At 36.6% G+C, this 27,811-nt stretch overlaps 1 protein-coding gene across 1 annotated transcript; it reads left to right on the plus strand.

Moving 5' to 3' along the window:
• LOC306872752 (protein Dok-7-like) lies at nucleotides 1-27,713 on the plus strand (the record flags this gene model as incomplete). The annotated part of the gene is made up of 11 exons (XM_079421511.1): nucleotides 1-54; nucleotides 180-225; nucleotides 8,688-8,918; nucleotides 11,417-11,617; nucleotides 14,970-15,089; nucleotides 18,086-18,193; nucleotides 20,733-21,559; nucleotides 23,968-24,025; nucleotides 26,561-26,641; nucleotides 26,753-26,899; nucleotides 27,574-27,713. 11 exons carry the CDS (start codon nucleotides 1-3, stop codon nucleotides 27,711-27,713), a joined length of 2,013 nt encoding a protein of 670 aa, XP_079277637.1.
• Nucleotides 27,714-27,811: the final 98 nt, after the last annotated feature.

The raw sequence follows: 27,811 nt of genomic DNA on the forward strand, positions 1-27,811 counted from the left end.
ATGACGGATACGGTTGTCGTAGAGGGACAAGTCAGACTTCGAGAGGGGAAAAAGGTGCTTAAAAGCAACGCAAACTACTTTTACTGTATCTTTCAGTGTTTTTCAAAAACTTATATTTTTGTTTGTTTGCATATACGAACAGTATTTTTGTTTGTTGATTTGTTTCCATGCGTTAACAGTGGAAAAACAGATGGGTGATTCTTCGGAAACCTTCGCCGGTTGCAGGTAAATACTCGGAAAACTTTTTTTACGCTGCTGTTTTAGTGTTAAGATGATAAAAATGAATCTAAATAGCTGTCCCCCATAAACGTACTTTCTGCTTAGCAAAGACCTGACATAGCGCTGTCACAGTTGTTTTTCCCCGTGACGGTATGTGAGGTATTGGCATGGTCGTTATGAACACTCTCGCTGCACGTGTCGCAATTCACTCTGGCTCGAGCTGTTTTTAGGACCAACAGGTACAATGCAAACTTCAAAAGTGTGGTACAAAAAGTTTTTTAAGTTTATATCCGAGACAGTGGCTACTTGTCACAATAGCTATCACTGACCTTTTCCAGTTAAACAAATGTTTTAGACAAATCTATAGTTTTGTATGTATGTTTTCCAAACATTTAGTGAAATCTGTCCTTCAAGCTAAAATCTGCGGTGCCGGGAGGGCCCGTCTTCGGGTCACTTAGCTTTGTCGTGGCCACGAGATATTAAGTCGTGGGAAGGTGATATTAAGTCGTGGCCTCGAGAGATGTTATGTTGAGGGAACAACATTTATTTCTTGTGGCCAAGAGTTTAATTTGTAAACAAACCTACGTGACCATAGCAACCCGGGATTATCAGAGATGGATAAAACATTTTTATTAACATTAAACATTTCATTTAATATTTGTATATTATTATTATTATTAGGGGCCAAGCACCGAAGGTGCTTAGGCACCTATTGTAATCGTTAGAATTCTTATTATTATTATTATTATTATTATTATTCTTCTTCCGCCGCAAAGTCAATGGCAGCCCATAGAACCAATTGCGGGAAAGTTGTACAATTTGGCACACTAATAGATGATACTGTATATACTAATCACACCAAATTTGGAGTCTCTAACTCAAACTCTCTAGCGCCACCACTTGTCCAAATATTCAATTTTGAAATGCTAATAACGTTTAATTCGTAAGCCACAAAATTCAAATTAAAATTCCTCTGAATCATTGGCTCAAGCCGAGTCGACTCATGTCCAAAATTCAAAATTCGTAAGGTTTAGTTTTTTCGCTATATTCAATTGTTCGTAAAACCTACTTCATCGAACTCGTCCTAGACGATTTGTCCAATTCTCACCAAAATTGGCTCAGATCATCTACAGACCATGGAGGGCAAAAGTTATGCAATTCAAGTCGATTCGTCCAAGCGTTCTCGAATACCACACTAACGAATTTGCCGAAAAGCACGCAAAAATGGATCTGAGGCTATATCTCCGCAAGGGTTTGGCGTATTGACACGAAACTTGGTGTATCTTATACCAAGCATGAGCTGAGGCTACGTGCAGTGATTCAGCGCTGTGCCACCTAGTGGTCAGGAGATATGAAAAATTCCTATTTTTGCTTATAACTTGTGAATGGTTCGGCCAAAAATCAACAAACTGGTCTCATTGGATTCGGAACATCATGCCGAGTCCAACCTTATCCAATTTTCCCATGTCAGCCATTTTAGGCGTCGGCCATGTTGAATTTTGTAATAAAGTGCTATATTTTACGAACGAATTAACGTATCGTTACAAAACTTGGTATGGGTCATTAGCACGACTCCTTGAAGGAGCCTGCGAAGTTTCGAAGCAGCGCCACCTAGTGGTAAAATCACATTTTCACATGCTTATAACTTTGAGTGGGGTTCACATATTTTCACAGCAGTCACCATTTTAGACTCCTGAATCGTAGCCGAGTCCATTGTTACCAAATTTGTCAGGTTTAGCCTTATGGTTTGCGCTACGTAGCATTTTTGCGCTTAAAAAACATCTGGCAATATCGTAGAAACCGTTACTCCGATCGACACGAAACCACCGTAGGAAGTTCGGAAACTTAGCGTCCCGGTAATTTTATCCATTGACCAATTGCCAAAATTTTGATCGTAAGTTGCACAAAAATGCAAACAAAGTCAACAGTCAGTCATTTTTTATCTACTTACACACAAATATGTCTATAACTCCAAAACAAAATGAGATATATTCACCAAATTTGACACGCATATGTATGGGCACACTCTAAGGACACTTACAAAATTAGGTGGGATTGTGCCTCTTGGTGGCGCTATAATTGAACAAAACATGAAATTGTCATTGACTATAATGGAGATGGTTATTAATAGATTCCTTGGGTCATGCTGAGAACAGTTATACCAACGTTGCCATAGTCAGTTATCTGGTTTTCACATACCACAACAACGAATTTGAGGTATGATGCCAAAATCACACTTGAGGCTGTATCTCTACAATGCTTTGGCATATTGATACCAAATGATGTTGTGTGTGTCATTGTCACATCACACAGAACACATCAAATCGATTTGTTGATGGTGCCACCTGTTGGTCAAAAGTAAAAAGTCAATCAATCCTATTACTGCTAGTTTTAAATGATTTTTCACTCATTTGGACTGCAATAATCTTAAAATGGCTTCAATTTCTCATTTCTGCAGTTGGTCTGATGTTCCGTGCTATGCTTTGCTCCTCATTTTGCTGCTGATGTGCTTGGCCCCGCAATTGCTGCTTGCAGCTATATTTAGGGGCCAAGCACCGAAGGTGCTTAGGCACCTATTGTTATTGTTAGAATTCCTATTATTATTAGGGGCCAAGCACCGAAGGTGCTTAGGCACCTATTGTAATCGTTAGAATTCTTCTTATTATTATTATTATTATTATTCTTCTTCCGCCGCAAAGTCAATGGCAGCCCATAGAACCAATTGCGGGAAAGTTGTACAAATTGGCACACTGATAGAGGATACTGTAAATACTAATCACACCAAATTTGGAGTCTCTAACTCAAACTCTCTAGCGCCACCACTTGTCCAAATATTCAATTTTGAAATGCTAATAACGTTTGATCCGTAAGCCACAAAATTCAAATTAAAATTCCTCTGAATCATTGGCTCAAGCCGAGTCGACTCATGTCAAAAATTCAAAATTCGTAAGGTTTAGTTTTTTCGCTATATTCAATTGTTCGTAAAACCTACTTCATCGAACTCGTCCTAGACGATTTGTCCAATACTCACCAAAATTGGCTCAGATCATCTACAGACCATGGAGGGCAAAAGTTATGCAATTCAAGTCGATTCGTCCAAGCGTTCTCGAATACCACACTAACGAATTTGCCGAAAAGCACGCAAAAATGGATCTGAGGCTATATCTCCGCAAGGGTTTGGCGTATTGACACGAAACTTGGTGTATGTTATACCAAGCATGAGCTGAGGCTACGTGCAGTGATTCAGCGCTATGCCACCTAGTGGTCAGGAGATATGAAAAATTCATATTTTTGCTTATAACTTGTGAATGGTTCGGCCAAAAATCAACAAACTGGTCTCATTGGATTCGGAACATCACGCCGAGTCCAACCATATCCAATTTTCCCATGTCAGCCATTTTAGGCGTCGGCCATGTTGAATTTTGTAATAAAGTGCTATATTTTACGAACGAATTAACGTATCGTTACGAAACTTGGTATGGGTCATTAGCACGACGCCCTGAAGGAGCCTGCGAAGTTTCGAAGCAGCGCCACCTAGTGGTAAAATCACATTTTCACATGCTTATCACTTTGGGTGGGGTTCACATATTTTCACAGCACTCACCTTTTTACACTCCCGAATCGTAGCCGAGTCCATTGATACCAAATTTGTCAGGTTTAGCCTTATGGTTTGCGCTACGTTGCATTTTTGCGCTTAAAAAACATCTGCCAATATCGTAGAAACCGTTACTCCGATCGACACGAAACCACCATAGGAAGTTCGGAAACTTAGCGTCCCGGTAATTTTATTCCTTGACCAATTGCCAAAATTTTGATAGTAAGCGGCACAAAAATGCAAACAAAGTCAACAGTCAGTCATTTTTTATCTACTTACGCACAGATATGTCTATAACTCCAAAACTAAATGAGATATTTTCACCAAATTTGACACGCATATGTATGGGCACACTCTAAGGACACTTAAAAAAATTAGGTGGGATTGTGCCTCTTGGTGGCGCTATAACTGAACAAAACATGAAATTGTGATTGACTATCTTACGAATGCATTGGTGTACCATTCCGAAACTTTATATGTATCATGGAGACCACAACCTGAAAGTACTCAAAATGTTTGATTCCTTGGGTCGTGCCATCTTGTGGTCAAAATTTATAATGAAATGGCAAAAAAGTGCTTATATCTTTCTGTGAATTTTACCTATTGTGACGAGACTGTTATTAATAGATTCCTTGGGTCATGCTGAGAACAGTCATACCAACGTTGCCATAGTCAGTTATCTGGTTTTCACATACCCCAACAACGAATTTGAGGTATGACGCCAAAATGACACTTGAGGCCGTATCTCTACAATGCTTTGGCATATTGATACCAAACTTTGTGTGTGTCATTGTCACATCACACAGAACACATCACATTGATTTGTTGACGTTGCCACCTGTTGGTCAAAAGTAAAAAGTCAGTCTATCATATTACTAGTAGTTTTAAATGATTTTTCACTCATTTGGACTGCAATAATCTTAAAATGGCTTCAATTACTCATTTTTGCAGTTCTGATGCTCCATGCTATGCTTTGCTTCTCGTTTTGCCGCTGATGTGCTTGGCCCCGTCATTGCTGCTTGCAGCTATATTTAGGGGCCAAGCACCGAAGGTGCTTAGGCACCTATTGTAATCGTTAGAATTCTTATTATTATTATTATTATTATTATTATTCTTCTTCCGCCGCAAAGTCAATGGCAGCCCATAGAACCAATTGCGGGAAAGTTGTACAATTTGGCACACTGATAGATGATACTGTAAATACTAATCACACCAAATTTGGAGTCTCTAACTCAAACTCTCTAGCGCCACCACTTGTCCAAATATTCAATTTTGAAATGCTAATAACGTTTGATCCGTAAGCCACAAAATTAAAATTAAAATTCCTCTGAATCATTGGCTCAAGCCGAGTCGACTCATGTCCAAAATTCAAAATTCGTAAGGTTTAGTTTTTTCGCTATATTCAATTGTTCGTAAAACCTACTTTGTCAAACTCGTCCTAGACGATTTGTCCGATTCTCACCAAAATTGGCTCAGATCATCTACAGACCATGGAGGGCAAAAGTTATGCAATTAATGTAGATTCGTCCAAGCGTTTTCGAATACCACACTAACGAATTTGCCGAAAAGCACGCAAAAATGGATCTGAGGCTATATCTCCGCAAGGGTTTGGCGAATTGACACGAAACTTGGTGTATGTTATACCAAGCATGACCTAAGGCTACGTGCAGTGATTCGGCACTGTGCCACCTAGTGGTCAGGAGATATGAAAAATTCATATTTTTGCTTATAACTTGTGAATGATTTGGCCAAAAATCACAAAACAGGTCTCATTGGATTCAGATCATCATGCCGAGTCCAATGATATCAAATTTTACCATGTAAGCCATTTTAGGCGTCGGCCATGTTGAATTTTGAAGTAAAATGCTATATTTTACGAACGAATTAACGTATCGTTACGAAACTTGGTATGGGTCATTAGCACGACGCCCTGAAGGAGCCTGAGAAGTTTCGAAGCAGCGCCACCTAGTGGTAAAATCAAATTTTCACATGCTTATCACTTTGGGTGGGGTTCACATATTTTCACAGCAGTCACCATTTTAGACTCCTGAATCGTAGCCGAGTCCATTGTTACCAAATTTGTCAGGTTTAGCCTTATGGTTTGCGCTACGTAGCATTTTTGCGCTTAAAAAACATCTGGCAATATCGTAGAAACCGTTACTCCGATCGACACGAAACCACCGTAGGAAGTTCGGAAACTTAGCGTCCCGGTAATTTTATCCATTGACCAATTGCCAAAATTTTGATCGTAAGTGGCACAAAAATGCAAACAAAGTCAACAGTCAGTCATTTTTTATCTACTTACACACAAATATGTCTATAACTCCAAAACAAAATGAGCTATATTCACCAAATTTGACACGCATATGTATGGGCACACTCTAAGGACACTTAAAAAATTAGGTGGGATTGTGCCTCTTGGTGGCGCTATAATTGAACAAAACATGAAATTGTCATTGACTATAATGGAGACTGTTATTAATAGATTCCTTGGGTCATGCTGAGAACAGTTATACCAACGTTGCCATGGTCAGTTATCTGGTTTTCACATACCACAACAACGAATTTGAGGGATGATGCCAAAATCACACTTGAGGCTGTATCTCTACAATGCTTTGGCATATTGATACCAAATGATGTTGTGTGTGTCATTGTCACATCACACAGAACACATCACATCGATTTGTTGACGGTGCCACCTGTTGGTCAAAAGTAAAAAGTCAATCAATCCTATTACTGCTACTTTTAAATGATTTTTCAGCCATTTCGACTACAATAATCTTAAAATGGCTTCAATTTCCCATTTCTGCAGTTGGTCTGATGCTCCGTGCTATGCTTTGCTCCTCGTTTTGCTGCTGATGTGCTTGGCCCCGCAATTGCTGCTTGCAGCTATATTTATTATTATTATTATTAGGTTATATTAACTTGTTAGGGCTATATTTTATATTCATTTCATATAAATAGAATATTTTATTTTTTCCCCTTTCAATTCGTGTATCGCTTTACCTAATTAACGTTCTGTATAATTATGCTATTTGCTACCATATATTTTGCAGATACTGTAAAGGCCTGACACTTATGACAATACTTTATGATTGTAGGCTATGTATGCCCGTGCATGATAAATGAGCGTGTGAATGATTAATTCCTCAACGAAACACTATAGGCAGTAGGCTATAATATTAATAATTATTGATTCACAGAAAAAAAAGAAAACAAATATATATATATTAAATTCAACCTTTAAACTGCTATAAATTCAAGTCAGCATAAACAAAGCTTTATGTCCAGCATTTACAGGCAAAACTGGTCAAAACGTTATGTAAAGAGATGAAATGAAGGGGAAAGAATATAAAAATATAATAATAATAATAGCTAATAATAATATACAAATATTACGGAAAAAGACGATCAGTTGGACACAGTGGACACACAGCTAAACTATGGGATGGATAAAAATTTTTTTCTTGTAAGTCTATTTTATTTTATGTACTTCATGTAACATAATTCAAATGCTGGTTACATCGCGTGCCATTGCCTACAGTCCAGTAGCCTATGGTCAATATAATCATTTGAATTCAATCACATGTAATAATTAAAAAAAATAATTAACATAATTTCTTAATTAAAAAAAAATATATATATATATTAATGAATCCCTGATAATCCCGGGTTGCTATGGTCACGTAGGTTTGTTTACACATTAAACTCATGGTGGCCACAAGAAATAACCCCCAACATAACATCTCGTGGCCACGACAAAACTAAGTGAACCGAAGACGGGCCCTCCCGGGCACCGTAAAAATCCAACAAAGCAATATTATCATATTTTTGACAACATATGTTGACCCATGCATTTTAACATTTATTAATGCCATTTGTATAGAGAAGGCAATAACTCAATTTAAGCTCCCCAAAAACAACTTTTGCTTTTTATACTTGCTTTCAATTTAGTGTATTGCAGTAACAGGGTTTGATCTTAGAATGGAACCAACGTGTTGTTCAATTACATTTTTCCAGGATAATAATAGTAGAAATGTTCAAAAGCATTTTGGTAAATAGAACTTAAAGGTATGCATCTATACATTTTAAAAATAAACTTCCCTTGAGAAATATTCACAGTCTGGAGTTAAAAACACGACATATCTATGATATGCATCAGCATTCATAATGCAAGTCATACACTTACATAACTTCTTTAGGTGAACTTGGCTAGCGGATAGGTCATTTTTGGATCCCTGTCACCTGGAGCTGTCATTGTTTAATAGGTTAGTCTCCAGTTGCTTTCATGGATCACTGTGTCTTTTGATGTGTGTTATGACAGCTGCTTGACTCCTCGCATACTGTTTTAGAAGTCTGAAATATATCACCATATTTTCAAAACAACCAAAAAGTGGAGGCTATAGAGACTATAGCTTGATGCTGTCACACATGCAACACTAGTTTATGGAAAGAGATATATTTATATTAAAGTTTATATTTCATGGCTCAGTAATTGCATTCCATGCATCTGTTATTTGGTCAATTGTAATACCTGTTGATTATACAAATTATGATATCAACTGCTGAAATTGTAGTGCAACATAGTAGTGAAACGAAAAGTACACTTTTTATTGCCTTATAGAAATAGCATCTGAATGATTTTATTTGACATGAATGGTACCATGGTACATTAATGGTATTAGATGGTACTTACACCATGGCAGTGACTAATGTACAGTGATATTTTTATGGAAGTATAAAGTGCTTTGATGATACTGTCACAGTAAACATCTAAAAACATTTGTATTACTACTTTAATTTGTGGTAGTTTTTGTTACTCTAAGATGCATTTCTGATGGTTCATGAATCTGTAATCTTGACTCTGTCTCAGACTGCCTGACCTTGCTGGTGTATAAGGAGCGTGGAAAGAAGAGTAAAGGACAGCGGGAGAGGAATCAGGCCACGCTGAGGGATATCTGTGGACTGGAGGCTCTTCAGGGGTTTGATGGAGTGAATTACGCACTCGGTCTGCTCTGCCTGAGCCAGTCTGTCATGCTGGGCTTCGACAACAAAGTGTCTCTTCTGGCCTGGGATGCTCGTATCCGCTGCAGCCTTGGAGAGGGTGAGAGAAGAGAGTGTGTGTGAACACTAATCAGATGAAAATGGCCATTAGTTAAAATTCTGTCATTATTTACTCATCCTTATGTCGTTCCAAACCTGCATGCTGTTACTTTTATGTGGATTACAAAATTAGATTTTTTTGGGGGGGGGAATCACATCATAGCCATCCAATGACAATGTTCAAAGTGACTGAGAGCTGTCAAGCTCCCAAAAGGACAAGAATAACACCAAAACAAACACACACACACACACACACACACACACTTATTTATTTTAGCAGCTCAATATGAACATTAATATTTATAACTTTATTATGTACGTCTTCTCTCTTTAATTCTTATTTCTTACATATTTTTACATAATTCTTACTTCTTACATATTGAATTTCTACAGCACTTTTTTGAATGAATGCCCCCTCAGTCTCACATTGTGATTTAGCAGGAAACTTTTTTGAGTAGATCCCTGTTCAATAATTCTCAACCTGCTTTCACACTTTTCACCAATATAGGTGAAATTAATATGAAGATTTTATAAATTAAAAAAAATATATATATGAATTTTTATAGTTTTATAATTTAACTATTTAAAACCTCTGTCTTTAATTCTTACTCTTCAGTATGTAATTTTGGTTTATTGTGTTTTAGCAAACATATCTAATCAGTACATAAATAATTTTGGGTAGGTGGTGGACCATGGGAACTAACATTTGATCTTGCTTAGGGCACTATGAGTGACCATCGCTGTTGGTTCTGTTAATCCCAGACACCCTTGAAAGACACGTACAGACATACACCTACACCCAGACGGCTGACTCTCACAAGTACACATACACTCTCAAGTCGTGCCCTTTGAGAAAGCAGCGAAGTTATAATTGGGACCCTGTGATGTGTGGTACTCTATAAGGTCGCTTGGGTTTTTCTCGAACATGCGCTTGACAGAGTAACACATAAAACGTTTTTTTGAACTTCGTTCAGATGACTTGAGGTAATTTCAAATGAAAGTTTTCATTTCCATTTATGCATCTAAAATGTTGAATGACAATGAAATAGTCTTGTTTGTGACCGATGTTTCTCTCCTATTTTTTTTTATTACTGTTTTCAGCTCTTGTTTGGCAGCTGTTTTGCTGACAATTCTGAATGCATGTGTTGTGTTCGCTCTGATGCCTCCTTGATTTTCAGGTCCCATGTTTGTTTTTTTGTTTTGCTTTAAGGCAATCAGAACGATGATAGATGGTGCTGATGTTTAATTCCGCTCTGTTGCTTTTATTAGTTTCCTTCTAAACTAACTTAACATACTGTTCTGTAGCAAGTTGCTCATGACGCATCAGTGCCTAGCTTTTGTTGACTGTCAATAAAAATGTGTGTTTGCTGAGCTGATAAATCCTATAATATAGGCCCAAAACATATCTTATGATAATTGTGTGTATAACACGAAACAAGGTACGCGATGGAATTGGATTTATGAAGTAAAAATGACATTAATCCCATTGCTGATGCGAGATACGCACACGTATGCATAATTATGCTTGCTAGGATTGTATTATTGCTTGTTTCTATTATGATAAATTGTGGTATTTTTCCTAATAATTTGGAGTCTGTATTCACACCTGTGTTGGTTAATCAGGCCCATAAATTATGTATTGAACTTGAAATAAATGTACTAATAAATTTACAAAGTTGTGAGTGCCAAAAAAGACAAATAAATATCCAGCCTATAAAAATGCACTGGTGATCTATTTAGGACTTGTTTTTGATTGATTCAATTAATCTCACAATCTTTATTGTATTATCAAATGTATTATCAACAAGATGATAAAGTAAAAAAAAAAAGTTTTACTTTTGTAAAAAGTAAAAGTAAAACTTGCTCGCAATTCATAATGTAGTTCGATTTGATTATGACTTGAACTCTTGAGTCAGTTATTTGAAATAATTTTATTTTAATGATTCATTGGCAGATTAAACCAATATTACCAGATTGCAAAATATGCTTGTTTAAAAAAATTCATTCATCTACTACATTTATTTAAAACATGAATTAAGAAATTTACTGAAACTGTAGAAATAAATATATATATATATATATATATATATATATATATATATATATATATATATATATATATATATATATACGTGTATATATATATATATATATATATATATATATATATATATACGTGTGTATATATATATATATACGTGTATATATATATATACACGTATATATATATATATACACGTATGTATATATATATATATATATATATATATATATATATATATATATATATATATATATATATATAATATATAATTTCTTTTTTTTTTTTTTACTTTTATGTACAATGATAAGTTTTTGGATTTTTAAATACAATATAGCTGACGGGATAAAATTAGGCCTTTCCAGAATGTCTCGAAAACCACTGCTTTGCTTTAATTGCAGTCAACATGCTCTAATTTGAAAGCTAATAACCTCCTCTTAAACTGGTCTCTCTTTCAGTCCACAGGTTCAACGTCAACGTCCAGCCTGGCACCAAACTAGAAAGTGGCCCAGCCTCGCTGCATTTGTGCAACAACTTGCTTGTCATTGCCAGAGACCTCCCTCCGACTGTCATTGGCCAATGGAAACTCTCAGACTTAAGGCGTTATGGTGCCGTTCCTAACGGATTTGTCTTTGAGGGAGGGACACGATGTGGCTACTGTAAGTTCATATTATTGTTCCTTTGTTCATTCAGTGCTGTTCTTTTTTGTTCTTTGTTGAATTTATCATTTGTCACTTGATCTTTCTGAGATGCGAAGAGATTCTTGGACATCTCTCTTATTTTATTTTGGCAGATTACTGCTTTTTATTCATTGAGAAGAATCCCTTGATGATTGTGTTGTCTCCTTCTCTGCCTCTTTTTCACTTAGTCTTAGTGATATTCCCTGCGGTGGAAGTAGCACAGAGGTGTTTGCCAATAGTAAATGTGAAAATCAGATAACCTCACACTCAAACCCCCCCCCCCCCCCCCCCCCACCCCCCCTCTCTCTTTTTCTTGCTCCCTCATACTTACAGAAACAGTACACATTACGTTTGTGCACCCACACACAGATTGTGGTAATGTGTGATGTGCTTCAGTATAAGATGTTGCGTTAGCACCAGTGAAACCCACCAGCTGCCTCTCTGGCAAAACCATCTGCAGCTGTTCTGTAGCTTCAGCAGCTTTAATGCTCCATCTTATATGAAACTTCCTTACAATGGAACAACAGAAAAGGTGTGTTTTATCGCAGTTATAATCAGGGTAATTAATCTGTCACTTCTAATGGTATTCAGGGTGTTGGTTAGATGATGTTTGAATGTGCTATGCAGGGAACTCTGGGCAGTTTTATGTGTTTAGATGGTAAGGCGGCATGTGAAAGGTCTCCTGCCAAGTGGAGGAACTTGAGGGGGCAGGGGTGCTCAAATCAGACACCAGACTCCAAACGTACTTCTTATTGCTGTAGTAGTACATTAGTGCAACCTAAGTCACGTCTAGTTCTGCACAAAAACTACACCTGCAGAACTTCACAAAAAGCTGTAAATCACCAAAATAACTCTATCATTTAGAAAGTTACACAATACATGCATATTCGTACTAATATTTCTATTATTTAAATATTAATATTGAAATTAGTTTTATATTATGCCTGAATATATATGTATATATATATATATATATATATATATATATATATATATATATATATATATATATATATATATATATATATATATATATATATATATATATATATATATACACGGTATATTTATATTTTTTTTATATATATATAATTTTTTTATGTTAAATATAATATTAAAATAATGTTACATATAATGTTAAATATAGAAAATCTAACAATATTTAAATATTATATTAAGAATAAAAATGTAAAGATTAAAAAACAATAAATATTTCTTTAAAATATTAATAATTAAATTACATACCTCAAGATGTAAAAGTATTTTTTAAATGTTTTAAAATGATGTTTGCAGATGCCATACCAATTAGGAAATTTAAAAATGTTCCTTCAAAATCAGTGCAGAAAATGCAAAGCAAAAGATCAAAAGATCATTAAAACCACTACTAACACCTTATACATTCTAAAAATGTATGGAAATCCATAAAAACAGATATGAAAATGCATACAAAGACAGCCAAGTTCACATTTAGATACACACAGTAAAATAATTCTGTTGTCTGGAGCATATATCTGTTAGCCAGTGCTTCACCTCATTACAGTTTGACAGCCACACAGAGGTCATGTCCCTCCCACTGCCATTAGTGTAATTCAGCAGTTGGTTGCTCTGGGACAGAGTGAATTAAATTGAAAATATGGCCTTGTTGCTGTTTCTAGAGCCATTCAATGTCACAGGCCACATGCGGTGACAAAACAGATACTGGCAGTGCAATTAGTGAGCGTGTCAGCTGTCTCATTTGATTTCAGTGTGCGAGTATGTTCACTGGCTTAGTTTGTCAACAGACTTGGACAGATTGTAGATCACGGTTTTCCCTGTTGTCAGGTAGGGCATTCGTGTAACAATTTGGCTGGCATCAACAAGGAAAAAAAAACCGTCATGAGATTTAAAACAAGTTGAAACTGACAATGCAATTCTAATTACATGCTTCTGAAAGTGTTTGAGCTTAACCTGATTAGAGTTGTTGTATGTGAGCCATACATTTAGTTACACAACTTTATATATTGCATTAAAAATTCTTAAAGTGTATTAGAAAATACATGTTTAGACTGTAATACATGGCTGCTTTATGGAATACTGCATAATATATGGCTTGCTATTTAAAAAAATAATATGTGAAACAATGCATTGTGCAATGATAAATGTTTCAAACAGTAGTTGTATAAAGTCTGTGTAAAACATTTGGCAGATTAAAAAGTCAAGAAAATATAAGAAACAAAGCTGATACTTAGAATTAATTTGTAATGATGGAAATGAAAGGTGAACCGCTTTGCATTGCGGGACAGGATTTTACAAGACTTTTTACAATTTTTCATGAATGGTGATGGTGAAAAACCCTGTAGCTAAAAGCAGATGTAGGTCTTTTTATTCTCCTAAAATTTGGACATGGTAAATAGCCACAGACATGGCCACATGCCTCAAGTTTTAATAGCCTGCCAGTGTGTTTATGATTTATGAAACCAAGAGCTAAGGGTGTTATGGTTATTTTTATAAAGGACTGTCACTCCTATACTGCCTACCGTCTCCACAGTGACACTGAGGGATTTGACAGGACTATATTTACCTCCACGAAAGACTGCCTAAGTCTCTTTCCTCATGTCCTACAAAGAAAAACAGTCATAATCGGACTGTGGATGAATCATTAATGCATCTTGCAGCAAGTAAGGCCTTTGTTACCGCACATTGTTCTTGAAGCCTTAAGGCTCTTTAATAGCTTATGTTTTTCAGTAGCATTCAACCATGCTTTTGCCAGCACTTATTTTAGTTTGAAAGGTGTTGCTGGCTTTGTAGATGCTATTGAAGTTTGTATGGAGGAGGTGTGGGCACCAAAGCAGATTTTCACTATACTCTTCTTATTTTATTAATAATAAATTATGCTCAATTAAAAGTACAAAAATAAAGTTTAATTTCCTAACATTTTTTCTCATCTCAGAGGGAGTACTTCCATTAATTCCACAGAACACACATAAACAAAAATGCTCAGTCTTCTTTAGTGATAAATCATCGTTTCAATTACCCTTTACAATAAACTTTGAATGTCTGATGCATTTATGATGTATGAAATCATAGAGTTTTTCTTGGTTCCATTGTCATGAATTAGTCTATTTAATTCATTTATTCTGAATCAGTGAAATGTGAATGTTCTCATCTGCTCAGAGAGGAATAGCTTGATGTTCCCCATTTGTTATAATCTTGTGGTCATTACTGAATTAACTAATCTTCGATTCAGTGCTATGGACAATTAATATCAATCTGAATTCGGTGCATTATGTCTTTCGAATAAAACAGGCTCAAGACATTTAAGGCGCTATTTCTCTTCTCGCTGTCTCTATAGGGGCTGGTGTTTTCTTCCTTGCATGTGCAGAAGGAGAACAGATCAGTTTTTTGTTCGATTGCATCGTTCGTGGCATATCGCCAAGCAGGGGGCCGTTTGGACTGCGTCCAGTCCTGCCAGGTGAGTTCATATTTGTGGAGGTGTGTGATGTAAGATCTCAGTTCAAAGATTTCACAGTTGCCATGTCCTCACTGCTGGCCTCATTAGCTTCATGTGCATGAGCTGTCAGCTGTGCGCGCATATCTGTGTCTAAGCTCTATGTACGATTGATATGTGATGTCAAGTTTCCCTCTCTCTCGTTATCTCTCCCAGAACACTCATGTTCTGCTCAGATTGACTGGACTGGTTTTATGCTCAGATCGACTACTTGCACAGTGTTTGGAGTCCCAGAGACTCCAATTATGTATATGCAATAATAATAAGAATATTGTATTATTGAATATCTGCCAAGCAGTAGGCATACACTTCTCAGAAATGTGAAATTAGTGTACTGATTCAGAACTTTATTATGTAAAAGCATTGCATTATTTTTTAAATTGGATTCCCTGAGATCTCCAACACACTGCAAGTAATGTAAAATTTTTAATGTGACAAGGCATTTGAAACGTTATCAAATTGAAATTTTGTTCATAATCAGCTCTCATATTTAAGTCAATTTGATGTTAAATATGTTTTTGAGTTTTAAAATATTCCTGAGTCTCTGAGACCCCAAACAGAACATGAGAGGTAATAAATTATTCCGAAACTGTATAATGAATTTATGTCCCTAGTTTCAGGTTTCATAATGAATTATGAAGTGTAGTACGCTTACTCATTTAAATTAGTAAAATGTACTTGTATAAAACTTTAATAAACTTGTATAGCAATTGCACATTTGTTCTATTGTTTTTATTAGGTTAATTCTGTGACTGTGTCACAGTTATCAGTAGCTATAAAGTAATATTTTTGTTACTGAAAAGACACTGCCAGATTTCTACATCTAGCTGTAGCAGGATGCCATAGTAAATCATGTTTATTAAGTTTAATGAACTTCAATGAGTCTTACTTTGTAATGGCAGTCGCTTTTTGAATCTCAATGGCTCCATCTTGACGGAGGATAATAATATCTATGTGGTGCATATCTTTTTAATGGAACCTAACATGACTTCCCGAATACTGAATTATTGTCCTGAAAATCAATGTAAGATTTACATTTAGTTATTGATCGATTCTAGATAGATTTACCACGTATTAAGCATAATAGTATATTAAACCTTAATGAGTTTGACATATCATTTTATAGATCAACCCACCACACTGGAACACAGAGAATCGTTTAATTGAGCTGCTGAGCCAGTGATATTGAGCTAAAATGATACAGCAGAAAGGTTGTGTGCTGCCATGATTTGTGTGAACCGAAACCTGTGGAGAGCTGACACACGGTCAGTAACATGTAAGAAGGATATGGATAGGAAGTGGCTTAAAGCTAAATGGATTTCTACATATTCAGAGAGCATGTAGAATAGTTCAAACCCTACAAAGATTGATCCGCAAGGCTTCGATATTATGCCCAGGGTGCTCCTGGTCTGTTCCTTGTAAAAAATGTACCGTGTTGCTCTGGAAAAAAAGTGTGTGTTAAATGACTCCTCATTTACATAGACCCATTTACAGAGTTGATCTATGCTTTGTAAACTTATGTTTTGACAGGTGTAATTTTTTCCCCCTTCATTACATTGATGTTGTGTACCACAGCCTTAAAAATATGATTATTCAAAATTGGTAAAGATCTTTTTGTATTTCTCTGTGGACCAACAATGAAGACAACACAATGTTTTTCAGCACTGTTTTGATGATGATGATGATAATAGCTTGCTTTGTAATCATGTTGAACATTTTCCCAGTATTTCTTTTCCTCAATGATTGCTGTAGGATAGTATGAATATATAAATCAAAAGCCTTAAAGTTAGTTTATTTCGATGTTTATGACAACACATTCTTTGAATTCACAGATTAATGTAAAGCCACATTGCATTAAGTTCTCATCTGTTGTCCATCACACTGAGATGCCAGGGCAGTAGTTCTTGCTGTCATTATGTGTCATTAATTAAGTGCACTTGATGCATTTTAAACTTTGACATTTAATGAAGGTTGTGCAAGAGTTTGCCAGTGATAAACAAGGTGTACAGGTTATTGATATCCAAGTCACTCTTCTGTTTCAGCTTCTCTCACTTTATTCTGTATTCTGCGGAGGAATTTCACAGAGCAGATAAATTGTACATTGACAAACCTCTTTAAATGTGCAAAAAGCAAAGGCTCTTTTAGCCTTTTATCTTCACATTCTCAGTACTGTTCTTCAGCTGCACATGCACAAAAAGGAGCAGCTTATTCAAACTGTATAAGTATTTTAACTCAAATATATTGTGCAGTTGTTTAAAGAGCTGCTGTATAGAAGCAACTTGCGATTTTGTTTTTGCTTGTGAAATATTGACTTTTCAGTCTATTTGTTGCCCGTAGCATTGCTTGAATGCTTGTTGCACTGTTAGACCAGCTTGAAATTGACTTTTCATGCTAATAAGATTTCCAAAAATATCTACCACTAAACTGTGCAAAGTCTTTATGCCTCCATATCAACTGTTCTATGCTATATTCAGCGGTTACTTTCCTCTTGTTTTGTTCCAGTTGTGCTTTTTTCGAGACTCGTTATTTATTTGTTCTCCCCTGACTGATTTATTGTCTCATTTGAGCACTTTGTGTTCAGTGCCCTGATTTATTTTATTGTGAGGGAGAATTATTGCCAACCTTCTGCCATATTCAAAAGGAGGTCTCAAAGCATCCTGTGTGTGAGTGTGGATACACGTGTGTATGAGTGCTTGTGAGAGAGATTATTGCTGTGAGGTTTTGTCTGTGATGTACCAGTAGAAATTGATAAATGCGGCCAGTGGCTCCAGTAATTCTGCCAGCAGAGACAGTGATACAACAGTGATGGATTATATATGACTTAATGCTCAGAAACAAATCAGTGCTGTCTGGTGCATGTTTGTGTGATCATAAGGATATATGTTGGTGCATGTGCGTATGAATGATGAATGTTCACTGTATTAGTTTAATTACAATTTAATGAGATTCTGTCTCCATAGACCCCAGTGCTAACCCATTATCTATAGAAGACAGGATTAACCAGGAGGCCAGTGAGCTTGAGAAACGGCTCAGTATGCTGTCCATTTGTAGTCACCACAATAGTGCAGGTATTACAAGAAGCCATACATGAAATATACACAAAGTTGGCTGTTTTATTTTTTTATTTTTCGAAGTGTCTTTACATATTTTATACAGCAATGTCTGTCAAGCTCCAAAAGGACCATAAAAGCCTTCACATAAAACCCACTTATATGCTTTGTGTGGAAAAAAGACGGAAATTGAAGTTGTTATTCGCTATTATCGTTATATGTCAAAGGGCAAGGTTTTGTAAGGGAGATTGTAGTCAAACTAAAGCCTGAAACATCTTCTGAAGAGATTCATTTGATGACCGACTGACTTTATACTACTGCTTATTTTGAATCCGTTTAGAAATATTGAATTATTTTAGGTCACACTTTATTTTAAGGTCCAATTCTCACAATTAGCAACTCATTTGCTGCTTATTAATAGTTGGCAAGGTAGTTGTTAAGTTTAGGTATTGGGTAGGATTAGGGATGTAGAATATGGTCATGCAGATAAAAGCTTTTTAAGTACTAATAAACAGCCAATATGTTAATAATATGCATGCTAATAAGCAACTAGTTAATACTGAGAATTGGTCCCTAAAGTGTTACCATATTTGATCATTCATATATATATATATATACATACAGGTCCTTTTAAAAAAATTAGCATATTGTGATAAAGTTCATTATTTTCTGTAATGTACTGATAAACATTAGACTTTCATATATTTTAGATTCATTACAACACAACTGAAGTAGTTCAAGCCTTTTATTGTTTTAATATTGATGATTTTGGCATACAGCTCATGAAAACCCAAAATTCCTATCTCAAAGAATTAGCATATTTCATCCGACCAATAAAAGAAAAGTGTTTTTAATACAAAAAAAGTCAACCTTCAAATAATTATGTTCAGTTATGCACTCAATACTTGCTCGGGAATCCTTTTGCAGAAATGACTGCTTCAATGTGGCGTGGCATGGAGGCAATCAGCCTGTGGCACTGCTGAGGTGTTATGGAGGCCCAGGATGCTTCGTTAGCAGCCTTAAGCTCATCCAGAGTGTTGGGTCTTGCGTCTCTCAACTTTCTCTTCACAATATCCCACAGATTCTCTATGGGGTTCAGGTCAGGAGAGTTGGCAGGCCAATTGAGCACAGTAATACCATGGTCAGTAAACCATTTACCAGTGGTTTTGGCACTGTGAGCAGGTGCCAGGTCGTGCTAAAAAATGAAATCATCTCCATAAAGCTTTTCAGCAGATGGAAGCATGAAGTGCTCTAAAATCTCCTGATAGCTAGCTGCATTGACCCTGCCCTTGATAAAACACAGTGGACCAACACCAGCATCACTGACTGTGGGTACTTGACACTGGACTTCAGGCATTTTGGCATTTCCCTCTCCCCAGTCTTCCTCCAGACTCTGGCACCTTGATTTCCGAATGACATGCAAAATTTGCTTTCATCCGAAAAAAGTACTTTGGACCACTGAGCAACAGTCCAGTGCTGCTTCTCTGTTCAAAAGTGGCTTGACCTGGGGAATGCGGCACCTGTAGCCCATTTCCTGCACACGCCTGTACACGGTGGCTCTGGATGTTTCTACTCCAGACTACGTCCACTGCTTCCGCAGGTCCCCCAAGGTCTGGAATCGGTCCTTCTCCACAATCTTCCTCAGGGTCCGGTCACCTCTTCTCCTTGTGCTGCGTTTTCTGCCACACTTTTTCCTTCCCACAGACTTCCCACTGAGGTGCCTTGATACAGCACTCTGGGAACAGCCTATTCGTTCAGAAATTTCTTCCTGTGTCTTACCCTCTTGCTTGAGGGTGTCAATGATGGCCTTCTGGACAGCAGTCAGGTCGGCAGTCTTATGCATGATTGCGGTTTTGAGTAATGAACCAGGCTGGGAGTTTTTAAAAGCCTCAGGAATCTTTTGCAGGTGTTTAGAGTTAATTAGTTGATTCAGATGATTAGGTTAATAGCTCGTTTAGAGAACCTTTTCATGATATGCTAATTTTTTGAGGTTTTCATGAGCTGTATGCCAAAATCATCAATATTAAAACAATAAAAGGCTTGAACTACTTCAGTTGTGTTGTAATGAATCTAAAATATATGAAAGTCTAATGTTTATCAGTACATTACAGAAAATAATGAACTTTATCACAATATGCTAATTTTTTGACCTGTGTATATATATATAAAAGCGAGCACAAAGTGATGCAAAAGAACTGAAACTAGCCATGTTGGTTGTCAGGTCATTCAAAAATACTTGACCTCAGAATGCAGCGATTGGCCAACCAGAATAAAGTTTTCCAGAAAAAAACGTAGTAATAGATTTAAAGTTTAGTCTGTCTCGCAGATCATATGGCTTTAAAAGACTTTACAGACATTCTAATATGCGGTGCAAAGATTCTTTAAAAAATTCTCCTTTGTGTTCCACCAAAAAAATCACCAAAAAAACATTGTATAAATTAAATCGTAATTGTTTTTTTGTCAACACCTTATTGAAATTCATGTACAATGCTAACAAGAAGCCAGTCTCCAGGCAATCATATGTTAATCCCATCCTCTCTTTGTCATAATTGGTCAGCCTCCACCTTCAGTTATGGCGCCTCCTTGGCAGGAGATGATCGGAGCATCTCCAGCTCCTCCTCTGAGGCCAGCCATTCTGATAACAGCCTGGGCAGCCGCCTGACGATATGGCCTGAGCCGGTCAGACACCCCACCCCTGTCGAACCACCACCATCATCATCATCATTATCATCCCTGTTAGGGGTTGCGGGATCTAGGGAGAGTACAGCCTGTTCTGTCAGCATGTCCAGTGACGAGCGTCTATATGGAGCAATGATGGGAGGGCTCCGTCCCCCATCTAAGCCTCCTCACCCTAGAGGCCTTCAAGAGGCAGGACGCCAGAGCTCAACAGACAGTGGTATTGCCACCGGAAGCCACTCTTCATATTCTGGAAGCTTCTCCTCATACACTGGTAGTGTGGATATTGGGCATGGAGAGACTGATGAGTTTGGATCCTTAACAAGCCTCCCTCAAAACCTCAATTCAAACTCTATCTCTCTTATCAACACTCCAGTACGGACGATTCCACTAATTCCTGAGCACCAACCGTGTGTGTGTCCACTCAGAGAGGCTGCTCAAATGTACCAGGTTCCCACTCCACCTCTGCAGCATTACGACATCCCCCGCAGGCTCCTAAAACATCAGGAGCAGTTTTTGACTGCTGCAAGCCAGGGGCAGCGACCTGAATGGGGAGCTCTAGGACCTGAGGGCGTCCCTGCAGATGCCACCTCCAAACAAACTGTCCTACAGAGATCCAACTGGGGTGGTGAAGTAGCAGCGCCCTCTGAAGATTCCACTACACTGCAATTACAGCCTGCCATCTGTCCTGACTGTGGGGGAGGAAAGGTAAAAAGATTTGTTTTCTTGTTGATTTTCTGTTTTTGTGAGCGGTTCCAGATTTTTCAGCTGATTTCGATGGAACACCATACTAAAATTTTCTTTTAAGAGTTTCTGTATTACTTAAGTAAACCCCCACAGAATCAACTGCATGAAACAGAACAGCATAATCCGATTTCAGAAAGAATCACTCATATGAACCGATTCTTTTTACTGAATCAGAAAACATACAGCGCAAACAGTGTAAGTTGATCCCAGAATGAATGACTCTAAAAAGTCAGCTTTTTTTTTTAGTTAATCAAGTTTAAATCCGTGTAGTTCTGACTAGTTGTTAATATGACAACAGACACATTTTATTTGTTTATGTTTTTGAAAGATATGCCCACCAAATGCTGCAGTGCTTATTTAACCACAAGTATAACACCGTTGTATTATAAGTAACATACCATAGTATATAATAACATTGTGAAATTTTTATTACAATTTAAAATAACTGTTTTCTATTTTAATATATTTTAAAAGGTAATTTATTTCTGTGTTGGAAAAGCAGATTTTTCAGCAATCATTACTCCAGTCTTTAGTGTCACATGATCCTTAAGAAATCATTCCAATATGCTAATTTAGTGCTCAAGACACATTTCTTATTATTATCAATGTTAAAAACAGTTGTGCTGATTATTTAATATTTTTGTGGATACCGTGATGCATTTCTTTCAGGATTCTTTGATTTGAAAGTTCAGAAGAAAAGCATTTATTTGAAATAGAAGTCTCTTTATAAATGCAACTTTTTATCAATGTAATGCCTCCTTGCTCAATAAAAATTACTGGCACAAGACATTTGAACAGCAGTTTGTTACCACATTTTGTTTAATTTAATAGGATTGCATTAATGTCACTTCTTAAAGGACTGTGTAAACACACCTTCTTCACAAATACAATGGCATTTAGTTTGTCCTTTTAATCTTTAAAGGAACACTCCACTTTTTTAGTAAATAGACTCCCCTAGAGTTAAACAGTTGAGTTTTACCGTTTTTGAATCCATTCAGCTGATCTCCGGGTCTGGCGTTAGCACTTTTAGCTTAGCTTAGCATAAATAATTGAATCGGATTAGACCGTTAGCATTTGATCATCAAAAATGACCAAAGAGCTTCAATAATTTTCCTATTTAAAGCTTGACTCTTCTGTAGTTACATCGTGTACTAAGACCGACAAAAAATGAAAAGTTGCTATATGGGTCGATATGGCTAGGAACTATACTCTCATTGCGGCGTAATAATCAAGGAACTTTGCTGCCGTACCATGGGTGCAGCAGGCAATGATATTAAGAAGCGCCTGAAAGTAGTCCCCAGCTATAGCTCAACTGTTTAACTCTAGAGGAGGTGTAGCACTACTAAAAGTATCATTAATGGAACCATACAGAACCAGAATTGCTTAGAGGAATTGTAACCAGAAAGGTTACATTCTTTACTCTAAATGGTCTTTATAAATAACATTTTAGCTTCCATATGCCTATGGAAACCTAGTGAACTTGGATGTAAAGAAATTATACAGCAAACAATGCAAATCAGTGAAGCTTCTAACTCCCAAACAAATGTGCTTTGATTAAACCGGATAACTGCTCAGCTATTTCTGAGTCTAAATGCATCTTTTGTCAAAATATGCGGACAAACTGTTCTCTAGATTTGGACTAAAACTTTACCAACAAAATCAGACTTCTGCAACAGATCAGGGCAGTGTTGATTGAGCATCAGTTTTTCGTTATGCACTCCTCTAATCGCAGAATCCAGCGTTCCAGCACAAATCCAAAGACTGTTCCAGCCGTCTGTGTCTCTGGATCATACTCAGCCATCACGTTGATGCATGAGTGGGGAGGCACAATCAGTTTGCAGAATGAATTTAAATGTGCTTGTCATCTTGCCACACGCTCCAAGTTGATCTGAGAATGCAATAAAAAGCTATTAAAACAACCAGCTTTGACCAAACATCCTAACGTTTTTCTATTCAGGACAATCAATATTTCACACTAAAAAACATTTCACTCTCAGCACTGTGGCTTAAAGCATTCAATACTTTTTTGTACAATAGTGGTAAATTTTCAGTTGCTTATTGTGGCCAGAAGCACATCTTCAGGCTTGTACTGGGTGTTGGTGTAGTCGGTCGATGCTAGTTGTAAAATTACATTTATAGAAGTAACAACAGCTAAACAACAGCTAAAGCGGTAAGAAATATGATCCGATAATATATTTTCCACAATTGTTTGGTTGACAATTGACAGTGATTTTGAAATATTTTGGTGATTTGTACAACAGCAGAAGAAGCAGAAATAGCTAGTTTAGTCAGATAAAGAAGATAAATACACCATTAAACAAGTCTGCAGCTGCTTTGGGATTTCTGAATCACTTCTGTGTTTCTTGTAGGTGGAGGAGAGGAGCAGGTGTGAGATGAGAAGCAGTTCTGAGGAGCAAAAGTCTGACGGTGAGCATCATACAGTTTTAAAGGGCCCCATTTATAAAGTGTGCGTACGCTCAGATTTGATCTTAGAGTGTGTGTGCTCGTAAATCCACGCCAACGCTCAAATCCTCCTGACAATGGAGGTTTGACATAATTTTTTAGTGATTTCTCTGAGACCTTACATGTCACAGTTTTGTCTTGATGTCCTGTACAGAGCACATTCAGGGCTTTTCAGAGATACCAAATGATTGGATGTTTCACCATGACCACTCCCTCTCCTTGGTCTTTAAAAATGGGCGAAATTAATTTAGTGACCAAATTTAACACACTTATAGAAAAATGATAATATTTTGTAATTATCATTTAAATCTGACTAATTTTCCATTTGTTTCTCATAAATAAACATCTCAGGAAAATGTTATCGGGTTTCAAATCAAAATATGACTTTCTATTATGAAACAGGATATTGATTTACATGTCCGGACACCAAGATTGGACTGTAATGCTGTAGAGGACACCAGGACTTAAAGCGTGTTTATTACACATTTTGGGAGACACAACAAATGAATAGGGAAAAATTATATAACAATATTCCTATGAAATATTAGATATTATTATGAAACTCTTGCTATTTATTACTCCCATTATTGCACTTATTTTTTCAGTCTATGTTGCCCCAAAAACACATCAATATGCAAATTAGATACAGGTTAGATACATTGTATATAATGGGAAACCCCATTTATGGCCATTTTACACTCATTTTGCATAAAGAAAAATGTTTTTTAAAATATCTTTTGTAACATAGTTGAGAATAATTTTTATATAAATTTTGGTATAAAAAATGAAAATTGATTTGTGATCAAAACAAAAGTCCCACTGTTTTTGTCTTTTCATGTCCATTCATGTCTTTTTATTTTTTAAAAGGAGGAATTTTTTAAGTCCTGATGTCCTCTACAGAGGACATAGCATAACATATGGATAAAATATCATTTAGATTTTTTTTTTCTTATGCTTTAAACAATGTATTAACATGAAAAAATACTAAATTCACAAAACTTTTTTTTCCTGGTAGTCAGGAGGATATTTGTAAAAACTGCCTTTGACGTGGAAAAGTGCTTAGCGTCACGTCGGGTCTGAGCAGACGTACACACTTTTTCTTGTTCGAGTACTGCAGGTTTTTGGAAATGTAAGCTGTTCTTGCTGCTCGCTGTTTTAAATTAAAGGATTTGGACGATGACTGGTGATCTTTTATATGTTAATGGCATTAATTAGGAGTCATTTACAAGGCAGATAGCTGAAACCATTCAGTTGCGCCAAAGTCCCTTTAAAGGGGTCATCGGATGTGAAATGCGTCACACAGACCCAGGCCCCTCTCACGATAGTTGATTGACACTAGCATTTAACCTTAGACCCGCCCTGAGTGAACTGTCATCAGTCCGCCATTGTTTCGATGCCGGAGCAGGTGTAGACAAGAATGTCTCCTAAGTGATTGAGGTGTTTTGTTGTTGGATGTAATGATGAACATAGCAGTCATTATTTACTTGCGACGTCTGAGCCACTGAAGAAGCAGTAGATTACTTTTGTTTGTGAAGGGAATGCGCCCCCTGATCTACCTAAATGTGTTCATGTTCACACAAATCATTCGTGATCCAGCCTCACCTACAGAAGAAGTGATTATAAGGTTCTTTTATGAATCTTTGCAAATTGCCTTTCCTAATAACATGCTAGTTAGCAAGTTTTGCGCCTAAAGTAAACAGTCTCATGAGAACGGCTCATCACCCGAGCTCATTAGCATTTAAAGGAACATGCACTAAAACGAAAACAGAGCTGATTTTGACAAGGTAAAAAGGGTGTTGTTTTACACTACCATTGAGAAATTTTAACCAAGTATGTTATAGACTTTTCATTAAGACCCTAAAGAATCATATCGACTTGTGGAAAATGGGCATCCGATGACCCCTTTAAGAGGGTATTCTATAGTCTTTGGTTGTGCTGCGTGCAAGTTGAAGATCATTTGCAATTCATATGTCACATCTGAAAGAGAGGCGTACATATATTTTCTGTGTGTATGTTCATTCTATGAATCACGCATACTGTACGCATATTTGAGAGATGATCGAAAGATCAAATTTAGGATGGTTTCTGCGCAACATTTTACAAATGAGGCCCCTGGTTCTGAAATGATAATGATGGTTAAGGCGTCTGAGGACACTGTCCTTCAGTCAGGTAATGATACTTGTATGTTATTTCAATAGGAAGTGCATCATCCCCAAGTACATAAAGCTTTCAACCAGACCTCCACGTCTGTATCGAACGGATAAAGTGATTCTAGTCTCAGCATCGACATGTTATAGCTAAACATAGTAACCATGAGGAGAAATTGTGATGCTTTGTTGTCACTGGATATCTTATGTTTGTGTGTGCAATATGCCAAGTCAGATGGTTTTCTGCTGATTAACAATTTCATGATTTCTGAGCATAAATGAAGCCGTGTGTTTTGATTCTAAATGAATGGCTTACTTGTGATTCATTCTTGGTTTTTTTTGTCCTTCTCAGCTGATCCAAAAGGCAATTATGAGCAGATGGAATTCATGACTGATGCATCCAGGTGGCCACAGTTCAGAGCTGGAGAATATGGTAATTGAGATGCCCCTCTTATACAGTATATCGCCATCTGATCACTGCATTTCTTTCGCTTGCTTTCATTGGTAACTCCGCATGAATTGGATTTGTGCTCTGGTCTTGCAGGAGAGGCGGGACTGACAGTTATTGACAAACTTCAAGGTGATTCTGTTAACTATGTGAATATCCCCATCAGTCCCACATCTAAACGCCAGCTGCACTATATGGAGTTAGATCTGCAGGACCGTCCAGAGTCAAGCCACACTGTCAGAGGTACACTTTGTTCCTCTCATATATATACTACACATATTTGATTATGGCTCCAACCTTAAAAAAACGCTGTGTGTGCGCACCAAAATGGCCTTTATTTGATCAAAAATGCAGTAAAAACGGTGATATTGTGAAATATTATTACAATTAAAAGTAACTTTTCTATTTTAATAAAATGGAAAATATCACTTATTCCTGTGATGGCAAAGCTGAATTTTCAGCATCACTTCTCCAGTCCTCAATGTAACAATGATCCTTCAGAAATCATTCTAATATGCTGAATTCCTGCTCAAGTAATTATCAGAGTTAAAACAGCAGTGCTGCTTAATATTTTTTTTTGTGAAAACTGATACTTTTTTCCACCCAAAGATTTTAATATTTTTAATGCATAAAAACAGCAATTATTTAAAAAAATTTTTTGCAACAATGTATAACCTAAGTTTTAACTAATGTATGCATCCTTGTGAATACAATAAAATTAAATAAAATTAATTTCTGTCAATTAAAAAAATCTTAGTTATCAGTAATTTAATCTATTAGTATCTATAATTTTGTCTATTTTGGGCTCGAAAACAAATGACTCTCCAGCTGTTGAGATTATTCTAAAATATTTAAAGGCTATTGCACATAAATAAATAAAGTTTTATATACATCAGTTTGTGTGTGTTTATGAACAGCAGCCGGCTCCAGCACTAAATACGCCCACATTGACATCACTGCGACTGAGACAGCACAGAGGGTGGGAGCCCAGCATGCACAGAGCCGAGAGGAGAGACTACAGGAACTAGAACAGAAGAGGAGAGGAACACTCACCTGAAAATATAATGAAGTGGAGTCAAAACGTATGAGACGTATCAGATTTTTTAAAACCGGGTTTGTGCGTTTTAAAAATGTTTATATATTTAATATAATATT

The sequence above is a fragment of the Barbus barbus genome (assembly GCF_936440315.1).
Source record: "Barbus barbus genome assembly, chromosome: 7".
NCBI classification, from domain to species: Eukaryota; Metazoa; Chordata; class Actinopteri; order Cypriniformes; family Cyprinidae; genus Barbus; species Barbus barbus.